General features: G+C 53.4%; 1 protein-coding gene across 1 annotated transcript in view; it reads right to left on the bottom strand.

The window, feature by feature from the left end:
- Window positions 1–2,605: 2,605 nt before the first annotated feature.
- The window catches only part of ADCY1 (adenylate cyclase 1), a 149,056-nt gene continuing 138,162 nt past the window's right edge, over window positions 2,606–13,499 (bottom strand). Inside the window, exons 18-20 of the mRNA XM_069462359.1 lie at window positions 10,380–10,494; window positions 8,369–8,493; window positions 2,606–6,011 (exon numbers count right to left, since the gene is read on the bottom strand). Coding sequence (XP_069318460.1) covers window positions 5,709–6,011; window positions 8,369–8,493; window positions 10,380–10,494 — 543 coding nt within the window. The 3' untranslated portion in view covers window positions 2,606–5,708. The remainder of the gene's footprint in view (window positions 6,012–8,368; window positions 8,494–10,379; window positions 10,495–13,499) is intronic.

The following is a 13,499-nucleotide window of genomic DNA, read 5'->3' on the forward strand; positions in this document are numbered from 1 at the left end:
AGACTGAAGCCAACGGATTCTCAGCTGGGAGCCCCAGCCTGCAAACCAGCTCCCAGCAACCGGGAGTAGGACAGAGGCGCCTGTGGGCTGAGGTTCGCTTGCACTCCCACTCGGCTCCTCCTTCCGAATTCCTGCAGCCAGCTACCCCAAAGCAAACAACCAAACAAAGGAAAATGGAACCAGTTTAGTGCCTCAATATCCCTGGACATTAGTGCTGATACTGTAGACATTAGAATTGCTGATATAAAAAAAAAAAAAAAAAGAGCAGTGCATTATAGACGGAGGCTCAGAGACCAAGCGAACGCCGTAAGGGGGTCACAGGCTGCCTTGGCCTCCCAGATGCTGCCCTCCTGCCCAGACCTCCTCCTCCTCCAATAATGAGGATTTTCTAAGGAAAACCAAGTCAGGGCACTCAGGGATGGTTTCCCCAAAAGCCCTGCACGAAGCTCATCTGTCTGTATTCAAACTTAATTTCGTTCCTTATACTAATCCATCTGAATCCCAGGAACAAACAATTAATTTTCATTTGGCTTATGCTATGCAACACGCAGACGTGCACAACACACATGATAGGCACACATGTGCACACACGTGTTCACACATGCAACACAACACACATACACGGCACGCACACACACACTGATTTGAATGAAGCATGGCCTCTAGTGGAGTAACTATTTTTTTAAGATAGTGAACAGATTTGATGCGGAACAGAATGCATTAAATTTTCAGGGAAATTTAAAACTAAAAATGTATGAGTCATTAGATGATTGCATGTCATTTAGGGAAGCCCAGCCCCAAAATGTGGCACTGAGTCTGTGGTGCTTATGGAATGGACCATGGAAGTGACACATTTCCTCACATCCTGTTACAGGATTTGCCTCCAGTAGCATGTGAACGACAAGAGAACAGCATGGGAAGTCCCCCGGACACTTTCCAGAGTGTCCCCACGGGTTCCCCGAGGTGAGGGAGGACCAGGGGGCCCCTGAACACCCACACCCGTGTCTCTCCAGGGTCGTGACTCTGCGAGGGAGGAACATCCACACTGAGGGAACAGGTGCCGTGGCAGGGGCCCTGCCCTACGATGCTGGCACCCAGCCCCGTCCAGGCCACCTCAGGGGCCCTCGGCCTTCCCGGCCCTGGGACCCCACACCCAGCCGCTGTGTCCCCCTCTCCCACGTGAGGCCGGCCCTGCAGCTCCTCGCTGTCGGCTCACACAGAACCACAGACACCTGCGGCTTCCAGGAGGATCCACCTGTGCCACATTCACCCCCGCCCCAACCGCAGGGCCTGACCACCCCGGTGCACCCAAATCCACCTGTGGGAAATGGCAATTAGGAGAGCCCTCCTTCCACTGAGCCAGACTGAGCCTTCCAGAACGCCTCCTCTGGCTCCATCCCCCACCCGGCCCTGCACTGGTCCCCACCTGGCACAGCGGGGGCCGGGGCCACAGGAGGCTGAAGGGACTTGAGTCCCCTCACCACCCACTATGCCGACTGTGGACACCTGCCTGTGGCGTCTCCTCTCTGGTGCCCAAGAGCATGGAATGATTCGTGTGCCAATGGTTATTGTGGGTATCTGAGTTCCTCGAGTAAGACCTTTCTCTCTGTCATTCTCCAAGCTCAATTTAAAGGTCTGAGCGACCAAGCAGAACCTCCCCACACCCAGGCCAGCCTGGCATGGGGTCCCCGATCCTGGACACATGTCTAGAGGGCTCTTGTCCACCAGGATGGCACCAGAAGCGTGGAGGGTGAATGAGGACAACCTTCAGCACGCCGCCATTTCCCTACAATGGTGTACCATGGGTAAGCCGTGTCGTCCTTTGAATGTTGCCACCACAAACGTGCAGCTCACCACCCTCGGTAGAGCGAGACCGGTACTGAGATTTGTTGATCCGAACAGATCTTGGATGGGAAGGTGTCATTGCCTCCTTCCTCCCTCACCTGAGCCAGGGTGGAGTGACAATGACCTGAGGAGGGTTTGACGCGGCTCTGCCTGCTCACCAGGCCTGGGGTGCTGAGCCCGGCCCAGCCCTGACGGCCCACGGGAACCGAGGTGCCAGAGCTGGGTCTTCAGGAAGGGGCGGGGCTTCGGGCGTGGCAGCCCCGCAGAGCCAGGGAACTGGGCACACTCGCGTGCATAGCTTGTCTCTGCATCACCAATCTGCTCTGGACCAGACTCGTCTCCACAGGATAGACTGAGAGTTATTGCTTCTATGACAGGTGTTCCAGAAGCCCCGGTGGCTTTGGAGTCTGAGAAACACGGGCTGGCAACTTAGGGTTCTGGGTCTGTGGAGGGTGTCTGCCTGCAGGACACAGACACCCGCAGGGGTGGGCAGGGCCCACGGAGACCTTTGGAAGCATCTGGGCTGTGCTCTATCTACGGCGGCAGGCAGGGGAGGCATGCGGGGGCGGGGAAGGGAACACACAGCGTCGTTCGAGCAGGCTGGGGCGGGCGTGGGGCTTTTCTTCATTTTTGGTACGAGTAGACAGGCGGCACCTGTAACGGGTGCACTATTTACAGAGCCTCTGAAAGAATTTCGAGGGAATCCTACCCAAATGGCTCTAACATTTGTACATGAATATTGTACACGATTAAAAATAAATAAGGCAATATAATACAGTTTTATCACAAATAAAAAGGAAGTTGTTTTTCACCAAACCCCAAGGAACATTATGGCTAAACACAGTTCCTGAACTCCCAGGAAGTAGGTGGGGTTTGGAGTTGCTGATGATGGAGATGTTTGCCCCGTGAAGTGGAGACCTCGCCAAGGCTGCCGTGGGGTCCATTTCAGAAAAGTCGTGCGCCCAGGGGAGGAAGTGTGGTCCCCGGCATGGCTTCCTCCTGCTGCTGCGTGACTGCCTTGCCTTGCGTGGTATCACGGATGCACACGTGTGATCTGTGGACCCCAGGCTGGACGCCGTGTGGCAGCCGGCTCTTTGCTCAGTCTCACAGGCCAGACCAAGGTGTCACCAGGCTGGGCTCTGCTCCTCCTGCAGGCTCTGGGCTTGCTCAGGCTGTTGCCGGATTCAGCTACTTGTAATTGTGGGAGTGACGTCCCCACTTCCTTGCTGGCTGGGGCTGGGGTTGTCAGGTGGCCTCAGGCATTGGCTGTGGCCAGTAACGATGGTGCCATCCCTGTCATGCTTCAAATCTTTCCCGGCTCTTCTGCCTCCCTCGTTCACTTCCAAGGGGCCATCTGGCTGCACTGAGCCCACTCGGGTAGTCCAAGATCCTCTCCCATCCTAAGTTCACTAACCTTAATTCTGCCTGCAAAGTCCCCTTTGCCAAGTGACAGAGCGTAGCCACAGGGCCTAGGTCTAGGGTGTGGACACCTCTGGGGGCCACTCCTCTCTCTACCCCCTACCTGGACAGCTGGGGTGGGCGGCAGCACTGGCCGAGCCAGCGAGGCTCTCCACCCTCTGCACACCCTGTGGGGAGCGGCTGGCAGCTGGGCGCCAGCCAGTGCTCAGCTCATGGAGAGCTCAGATGGACCCTGGACCTCGTGATGAGCCTGTCTGTCCTTAGGCACCCTTGCAGGCAGCCTGGAGATTCTGCACAACCATAGGCTCCTGTGGACACCCCAACAGTGGCCAGAAGCCCCCTCTAGCATCTCCTTCTGCCCTAGGGCTTCTTGGGAGCCCAGCCTGCACCAGTGATGCCAGAATACCAGGGTGCCTTAGTGGACAGTGACATGCAGACCACACAAGGAAAACAAAAGCTGCCCATTCTCCACCCCTAAACTCTCCAGGGGAGCCAGGGGGTAGCCTGCCCTGGCCTGTGAGCTCCCTGTTGCAGCCAAGAAAGGCATGGGTCAAAATCACTCTCGGAAGGTGCAGGAGACCATCCAGCCCCCTTGTGCATCACAGAAGTCACAGCCCAGCCCAGACAGAGAGAGGAGAGTAGACGGGGTGTGCCTCCCACAGCCCCATCAGGCCACCTGTGGTCCACACCCTGCACGAAGCCTCTTCCACCCTCCCCTGCCAGAAGCTGTCCACCCTGTCCACCTCTGTCCTGAGTCCTGCCTCTGCTGGAGCCACCACCACCAACCCTGAGTCCCTCTGGAACAGGCATCCAGCCAGCCCCAACCCGGCTGCCCTGCAAAGCCTGCAGGCCTGGCCTCCCCAGCTACGGCTGAGGCCCCTGCTGCCCCTGCAGGGCCACATGGCTGAGCCAGGGTCGCCCTCCCCATGAGAGAGGCCAAGTCTAACATGCCACGGTGAGAGTGGCCAAAGGACATCACCTGCCCACCCTGATGGGGGTCAGTCCAGAGCAGGCCCCACACAGGCCTACGCTCCAGGGAAGGAAGTCTGGGCTGTTCTCTGCTCCTATTCTGAAAAGTCAGGACCCCCAGAAAGGGAGTAGAGCCCTTGTGGAGCAATGAAGAGAGGGACCCCCCAAGCCAGTTGGCTTCAAGCAGAGACAGGCTCAGGCCTCCCCTGCAGTCCACAAAAACCTCTCTGAGCACGTTTCCGAGCAGCGGGTCCCCAGAACCTTTCCTCCCATCTCCAGCCGCCTTCCTCCCTGTGACAGAGATCCAGGTTCTCCACGTGCCAGGACTTGCCTGGCTATTTCTGTCCCATCCCACCAGCTCTCCCAGACCCCTGAGCCCCTCATCCTCATCTCCATCATGATCATCTAGATGTGCAGGCAGGAGGTTCCCAGATCTCGACACGATCACTTGCAGTCACATTCCCTGCAAGCTGGAGCAGGGACACCTGGACTCATGACCGCAAGCCAACTCTGGCTCTGCCGGAGAAACATCTGCCATCAAGGAAGCCTGCTCATGGGCTAAGGGCCACTCCTTTTCAACATACATGCAGCCTGGCACTGTTGCAAATGTACAGGACCCACGACACCACAGAGAAAAGGAAGAAATGACAACTGTCCCTCTTCTCCTTTGAACAAACACAGCAGTGACGTGCAACACAGGGAACGTCCGGGTTTCGCAGGAGCCAGATCCCAGGTGGTGCAGCTGGGGAACACACAGGCAAAACAAGAAGCGGACGCTGGCCGGGATTATGGAGACGGGGCTGGGGCCCCATGAAACTTCCAGGAGACCTACCTCCGGCTTTGAGCAAACAGCCACTCTGAGGAAAAGCAGTGGCCACCACTATCCATGCAGTGAGAGGCAACGTCTCCATTCTCCCCAAACCGTCCAGCCCGAGCGCGAACAGTCCGTGCCGTGTGGTGCTGTGAACAGCCCCAGCCCGGTGAGGCCTGACTTCCCACGCCGGCTCCCGAAGCCGCTGCCCAGGGCTGGGGAGGCACAGAGCTGTCTCAGGGAACACTCTCGGCAGGCTCCTCGGCCACTCTGCCAGCCAGACCTCCACAGCTGTCGCTACAGCCCGGCGGATGTTCTGAATTCCTGACATTGATGCCAACCTGGCCAAACCCGCAAAGGCCTGCTGGGAAGAGACGGCGCTCCCTCTCCCTCGGAGGGGGAGGACAGAGTGGACACATCTCCTGCGAGGCCTGGATGTGTGTGCAGACAGGTGTCCCCCCCTCACCAAGTCACTGCTGTGCTGCTTCCGCCGGGTTGCTGGCCCTCGGGCCACAGGCCACGCCTGGACGATGCTCCTCCTCCAGCCGGGCCGCTGCCTGCCTGCTCTGCTGGTCTGGCTCGTCCTGGCTGGAGCCGCAGTGGCCTGTGTTGCCCCAGAGCATTCTCGCCCTGCGTGCACCCCCAGGGCCCAGCGTGGGCTCCGTTAAGCCTCCTTCCCAGCTGCCGTTGGGGGCAGGTACTGGCTGGTGGGGTGCGGGGGGAGCCCGGCCCTGACTGGGAGCCCAGCCGTGGGGCACACAGGGGGGTGTCTGGCCTGAAGGCCAGCTCTCCCATAAGGACACATTTTTCGCTCCAAGCCTAGGGGCCTAGTCTGGGAGCCGTTTCCATCAGTCCTGCCTTCCAAAAAGTATGTCAACATCTCGCCCTTGCCCTTGACACTGACTTTGCCTCTGCACACGAAGTGGTAGGAGCACCTTCTCAGCAGGCGGTGGACTTCCTCAGTCACCTGTTGGCACAAAGAAGCATGTGTTATGGGCAACAGGGGAGGTCCTCTGGGGATGGGAACCCCACTGTGTGTCTGGGAAAAGCCAGAACATTCCAACCTGCATCTGTCGCTGCCTACCCTGCCCGACCCTGACGGTGCCTGTACATGGCTTCCCCAGCTCAGCCTGCCAGCCAGGGCCCCTACTCCTGCTGCAATCACTTGGGTCACTCCACAAGGACAAGCACACGACCCTGCAAAACAGCCCAGGGGACTGAGAGGAGCCTAAGGGGCCAGCCCCAGGGAGTCCCGCTGCCGTGTCCTGGACAACAGGCAGAGGTGACAATCACTGAGCAGCACCCCTGGGCTGGGAGGGGTGGCCCAGGAAGCAGCTAGACGGGGTGCACAGGTGGGCAGGGCCAACAGGCACCTGGCACCAGGGCGGGTGTGAGCCCCGTGGTGCACGCCATGCCAGAGGCTGCGTGAGATGCAGTGCCAGATGCCGGGAACAGAAAGGAGCAGGACTCGCCGCTGGGCCCAGGGCTCTGGGCGTTTCAGCAACCTGGCACAGTTCCAGGCCAGGGCACACAGAAGGCGGGAGGTCAGGTAGCAGGTACCACCTGGGCTGGAAGGGGACAGTGGAGAGCAAGGCCAGGCTTCCAACCCCCACTGGGCGCAGTGGTATGGAGGGCGGGAAGGCAAAGGCGCAGCTGCCTCTGGGCCCCTGGGGGCCCCAGCACACAGAGGGCGCTGGGCAAACTACCTGGAGAAAACAGACACTACTCAACCCTGTCTCTCAGGTTCCTAGCCAGTATCTAGCTCAAAAAATTTCTGCTTCGAAAAGTTAGAGAAAAGAGAAAGGATAAGAAAACACCTTCTACCAGACACAGTCAGTCCTGTGAACAGAAGATGCACTGTTGGTGTCTGAGCTTTATGCTGGAGGAGTGATCCTGAAGTCACCTCTCCCTCCCCATCTCCTGGCTGCTCCCCGACTCCCACACGTGGTGCAAACTCTGTTGTCTTTAGTTAAAACAACTCACTCCATCCCAAGCCCACCTTCTCAGGGCCCAGCCCAGCAGAGCTGGGGAGGGTGGCCTCTGGCAGTGTGACAGGGGTGCCGGGAAGTCAAGCAGAGGAGGGAAGACCTGCTTGACAGACAGACCCTGCTTGTGCCAGGGTAACATCCTGGGCAGGTGGGGTACACCTGGCAGGCTGGGGGAGGCCAGGGGCAAACGCCCCATGCATGGGGCAGGGGTATGACAGGGCAGTGGCAGGCTTAGGTCTGATTTCAGAAACTTAAAAATGCAACGTGGCCAGGCTGTAGCCAGGAGGGGGTCCCACGAAGTCCTCCCCTGGGGCATGTCTGGCTTTGGGGAAGCCTCAGCAGAGTGCAGGCACGTGGTCACGGTAAGGAAAATACAGTGCAAAGTTCTACAGATGGACGGCGGTGGCAGCTGAATGTACTTAATGCCGCTTAACTATGCAATTAAAAATAGTGAAGATGGTAAGTTTTTGGGTATTTTACCAAGATAAAAGAAACTTAAACTTAAAAAAAAAAAAAAAGAATGCAGAAGTGCAGAGATGCCTTCATGGAAGTCCCTGACTGTGTTCTAAGCAGGAGAAAAGAGCTTTATGAAGACTTTCTACCTGTCCCTTAAACTGTCCCCACAGATTAGCCACCGTCATGCACCAGGGGACCAGCCTTCCCTCGAAGGCCCCCTGGGGCCTGCAGGTCCCACGCAGGCAGCCACAGGGCTGGGCGGCCCTCACAGGCCCCATCTGACCCACGGGGGCTCCATCCCGGTGGGCATCAGGACTAGGTCAAGTTTCAGGTTCGTTCTAAGGGAAATCCCGAAAGCCAGACCACACTCCTCCACACTGAGGAAAAGCAGACGCTGCGGCCTTCCAGACCTTTCTGGGGCTCTTGGAAGATATTATGGCCACCAGGTCTCATCCCACCTGAGCTGCCCAGAAGGTCCTCGGATGAGGTGAGCACCGGCAGCAGCCTCCCTTCAAACAGGGAAGAAAGCTCTTCCCTTCTATGGAAGCCAGGTGGGGCGGGGGCTAGAGCCCTGGGACGTGTGGAGGGAACGGGGGCAGCCAGGCCGTGGGGTGTGACCGCACGCCCCTGTGACTCAGTGCTCTGGAGTCTGCGCCTGGTCACTCGGTGCAGCCCCAAGGCCACACAGCAAATCAGCCAGCACAATCCAGCTGCCCAGCCCAGAAACGCCCTCGAGAGCAGACAGACTGAGACACGCAGCTGGTTCAGCCCTGCCGCTTACTGGCTGCAGACCCGGGGTTCGACCCTTGGCCTCGTGTGCCTCAGTTCCCCCATCTGCAGAATGGGCACCTGTGCCCTGGGGAGTTCTGGGTGAACTGACCTGGATTCTGCCCTGGACCCCGGTGCTGTCCATCCGACTGGCCACGTTGACTGTGTTTCCCCAGATGTCGTACTGGGGCCTGCGAGCCCCGATCACTCCGGCCACCACGGGGCCCACATTGATGCCTGGAAAACAGCGACGGCGTGGCCTGTTGTCAGCTGGAAACGTGTAACTCACCCTGCCAGGGCCACCCAGTGCGCTTGATGACCTTTCAGGGTCCTTTTGGGGTCACCTAGTGCCAGGCGCCTCCCTAAAGCCCCCCACACAGCTCCACAGAGAGGCGCTGTGAGCCTCGCCTGCGTGTGGCTCCCCCCGGGGGGCGGGGGTGGCACCCTAGTGACGCTGCCTGCTGCACCGGGGAGCAGCGCTGGTCATCGAAAATGATTCCTAATCCTGAGGAAAAGTCCCATTTCCTGGAACATTGGCCCCTGTGCTATGTACGTCCTGCCACAGAGGCCACTAAGAAATCTGACCTTTTGGTCTCTATGACCCCAAGTGCCTCCTCTTTTCCAGAAAAATAGCTGCTCCTGACCTTTCTCAGGCTGCACCCTGTGGCTATTTTAGGGTGTGGGTCCCAGAACTGAGCACAATGGTTCAGGATGCTCTGACAGGAGAGGATGGGGGACCCCTTCTCTTTTTGTAGCTCAGGATCCAGCTGGCCTTTGGGCAGCTGCAGACCAGATGGACGGCGTCACAGTGACCCCAGGGGCACCTGCGTTTGAATCACCCCTTGTGTGACCTTCAGCAATGTGCTCATCCTCTCTGGGTCTGGGCTTCCTCCCCTGTAAATGGGCACACGCTAAGCTGTGACACCCTGGCCTGTCCTTGGTGGGACGTCTAGGGGGGTCCAGCATGCCATCAGCTCTGTTAGTACAGCCCACTGTGGCCACTTCCTGCAACTGGGGCTTTCTGGCCCAGGCTGAGGCCACATCCTATCTTCCTTTTCTGTGTTCGTGGACTGATTTTTCTGAGCTTGTCCTGGTTAATTCTCCTGAAGTCCTGGATGTGGCATAACAGTGTGAGCTGGGGCAGGTGGGCATGGGAAACCTAAAGAGGAACCCCAAAAGGCCACTTCCTGGATGGCTGGTGGGACTTGGGGAGCCCCTCTGCTAACCCTAGACACCCCCACCTACAAGCAGGAGATGGGGCCAACATCACCATGCTGGGTACAAGGGTCACCACATGACCAACCACTGAGCCACAGCCACAGGGCCCCACTGCCGGACGGCGGGGGATGGGCTTTCCCTGATCCCCTCACACCTGTTTCCCGACTGATCAGCGCCCAGGGCCCAGCCCTCAGCCACACACCGAGCCTGAAACACAGCTTGCTTCCCAGGACATCAGAACTCCGCCACCCTTCCCACTCAAACACAGCTCCAAGGCTGGACTTCAAGGCCACTAGCTGTTTGAATTCTAAAACAACCATAAAATGCTATTTTAACTGTATCCTGGACTAGTGGGAATTTTTCTGGTAGAATGTCTACATCTCAGAAAAAATGAATTTAGGATTTAAAAAACCCAACAAACCATAGTTTTGTAAAAGCTAGAAAGGAGCTTGGACATCCAATGGCTTTCCCTCCGCAGGCACCGGAAGGAGCCCAGAAGACAAGGGCCTGCCCGAGTCCGCACAAGCAGGCTCGCACCACGGCCTCCTTCTGGGCCTCCCGCGCGGCCTCACTCCGCGCTGCCAGGGCCGGCCGAGGGGAAAAGCGCATTTTCCTGCAGCTAAGTGTGGACTCGCAGGAGCGTCTGAAAGTCTCCAGGACAATCGAGATTTCTAATGTGTTTCATGAGCTTGGGGCAGTGAATCTTCAAAGTCCTAAGTCACTTTCTGAAGCATCCCACTTCCACAAGCAGCTTCAGGGGCAACTCTGCTCCTGTGTCCCCATGTTCTCCTGGTTGGCACCTTCCTTCCTTCAAGACCAAGGCACCCACCAGCTGATCCTGCCCCTAGGAAGGCACAGAAAGGGTGTTCCACACTGATTGACGGGATAGGCTTAGAGCCTCGTACCAACTCGCAGGACGAAGTCGTTGTAAGACTGGTAGTTGATCTCATCCAGGACATCAAACATCTCAATGGCAAAGTCCGCCAGTGTGCTTAGGTGGGAGGAGATGGACTTCTTGGCCTAGGTGTGAACAGACACGGATCATGACATTTGGGGTCTCCAGGCAGATGGGGGGCAGGCACCCCTGCAGCAGCTGTGGGATTGGGGACTTGATTCCCTTAACAACACAGCGGCCCCGTGGGCTGCAGGTACTCTTGGCGCCTGGCTGGGGCACCTCATTCCATTCTACAGGCACGAGACTGAGGTATTGCCCAAACCCTGGCTCCTGAGGGGCAGGGACAGGACTCACCTGAGACTGTCTGCGAGGGGTGGGGGTTAAGGGGGCAGCCCAGTGAGCAGGAGACCAGGTATCCAAACTCCTGCCTGGACAATGTTGTCACTGCCCCTTGCAAATGAGCAAAGCAAGGACAGAGATGCATGTCAGATCTTGAGATCGAGACTGCATCTTTTTATGTGTGACACACAGTCCTTTTGTAAAATAGTGACAGTTGTAAGGTTTCTAATTTTTATTTTTTAAGGAAATTTTATTAGTCCCCAAAGTCAGGAAACTAATGCTTTTTTTAAATTAACAGATTTTATTTTTTAGGACAATTTTAGGTTTACAGGTCAACTGAGCAGATAGCAAGGAGAGGTCCCATGCAGCCCCTCTTCCCCCACGTGTAGTTTCCCTATTGTTATTATCTTGCATTACTGTGATACATTTGCTACAACTGATGAACCAATATTGACATATTATTAACCAAAGTCCATGGTTTACATTAGCATTCACTCTTGGTGCCATCCATTCGATAGGTTTTGACAAATGTATAGCGATACGTATCCACTATGACAGTGCTACACGAAGTTTCATGGCCCTAAAACTTTCTGTGCTCCTTCCCCCCAGTAGCCACTAATCATTTTACTGTCTCTATAGTTTTGCCTTTTCCAGATTTCATGTAGTTGAAATCATACATTAAGCAGCCTTTTCAGACTGGCTTCTTTTATGTAGTGAAGTGTATTTAAGGTCCCTCCATGTCTTCTCAGGACTTGATAGCTCAATTCCTTTTATCACCTAATAATATTCCATTTTATGGATACACCAGAATGTGTTTATCCATTCATCTATTGAAGAATATCTAGTTCACTTCCAGGTTTTGATGACTATAAATAAAGCTGCTATTAATATTCACAAGAAGACTTCTTCATGGACGTAATTTTCATCACATTTGGGTAAATACCAAGAAGCACAATTGCTGGGTCATATAGCAACACTACATTTAGCTTTGTAACAAAGTCAAACCGTCTTCCACAGTGACTGTGCCCTTTTGCATTCCCACCAGCAATGAATGAGAGCTCCTGCTGCTCCACATCCTCACCCGCATGTATCTCGTCAGTGTTTTGGATTTTAGCCATTCTGGTAGGTATCTAGTGGTATCTGATTGCTTTAACTTGCATCTCCCTAATGACCTGTGATGCTGAGCATCCCTTCACAGGCTTATTTGTCACCTGTATATTTTCTTTGGGGAGGTGCCAGTTCAGACTGTGTGCACACTTTTTAACTACTTTTTTTCTTATTGTTTAATTTTAAGGGTTCTTTGTATATTTTAGATAAAAGTCCTTTATCAGTGGGTGATTTGCAAAAAGATTTTCTCCTAGCCTGGGGCTTGGTTTTTCATCCTCTTAACAATATCCTTCATAGAGTAGAAAATTTTAATTTTAATAAAGTCCAACGTACCATTTTTTTCATGGATCATATTCTTGGTGTTGTATTTTAAAAAATCATTGCCAAACTCAAGGCCATCTAGATTTTTCTCCTTTGTTATCTTCTAAATGTTCAACAGTTTTGCCTTATACATTTAGGATTATCTATTTGGAGTAAATTTTTGTGGGTATAAGGTATGCATCTATATTCTTTTTCTTGCATATGGATGTCCAGTTGTTCCAGAACTATTTGTTGAAGAGACCCTCTCTTTGCCATTGTGTTGCCTTTGCTCCTATGTCAGAGATCAGTTAACTCTATTTGTGTGGGTCTGTTTCTGGGTTCTCTATTCTGTTCCATTCTATTTGTCTATTGTTTTGATAATGCCACATTGTCTTGATCACTGTAGCTTTATAGTAAGCCTTGAATTGGGTAGCGTCAGTCTTCCAACTTTGTTCTTCCTCGTCAATACTATGTTGGCTGTTCTGGGTCTTTTTTCTTTCCCTATAAACTTAGGATTGGTTTGTCAATATTACAAAACATCTTGGTGGGGTTTGGCTGGACTTGTATGAAATCTACTGATCAAATTAGGAAGAACTGACATTTTAACAATATTGACTCTTCCTATGCAGGAACATTGACTCTCCATTTATTTAGATTTTTTATTTCTTTCATCAGAGTTTTGTTGTTTTCCTCATATAGTTCCTGTATATATTTTGTTAGATTTATACCTGGTATTTCATTTTTAGGGTCTAATATAAATGGTATTGCATTTGTAATTTCAAATTCCAATTGTTCATTGCTGGTATATAGGAAAGTGATTAACTTTTATATATTAACTTTGTGTCCTATAACCTTAGTTCCAGGAGTTTTTTTTTTTTATTATTGTGTTGTTGTTTTTGAGTCTTTCAGATTTTCTCCATATACAGTCATATCATATACAAACAGATTCCTTCCCAATCTGTATGCCTTTTATTTTCTTGTCTTGTCTTATTGCCTTAGCTAGCACTTCCGGTATGATATTGAATAGAAGTGGCAAGAGAGGATATTCTTGCCATGCTTCTGATCTTAGGGAGAAAGGATCTAGTTTCTCCCCATAGGTATGATGTTAAGCTGTAGTTTTTGCGCAGATGTCATTTATCAAACTGAGAAAGTTTCCTTTCATTCCTAGTTTACTTAGAGTTTTTATCAGGGATGGGCGTTAGATTTAGTTAAATGATTTTTCTGTATCGACTGATATAATCACATATTAATTTTTCTTTATTCTGTTAATATGAATTTAATAAATTCATTTTAGAATGTTAAACCAGCCTTGCATATCTGGAATAATTCCACCTTGGTTTTCATCTATAATTCTTTTCATTCATTATTTAATTCAATATGCTAA

Source organism: Eulemur rufifrons, chromosome 29, assembly GCF_041146395.1.
Source record: "Eulemur rufifrons isolate Redbay chromosome 29, OSU_ERuf_1, whole genome shotgun sequence".
NCBI lineage: Eukaryota > Metazoa > Chordata > Mammalia > Primates > Lemuridae > Eulemur > Eulemur rufifrons.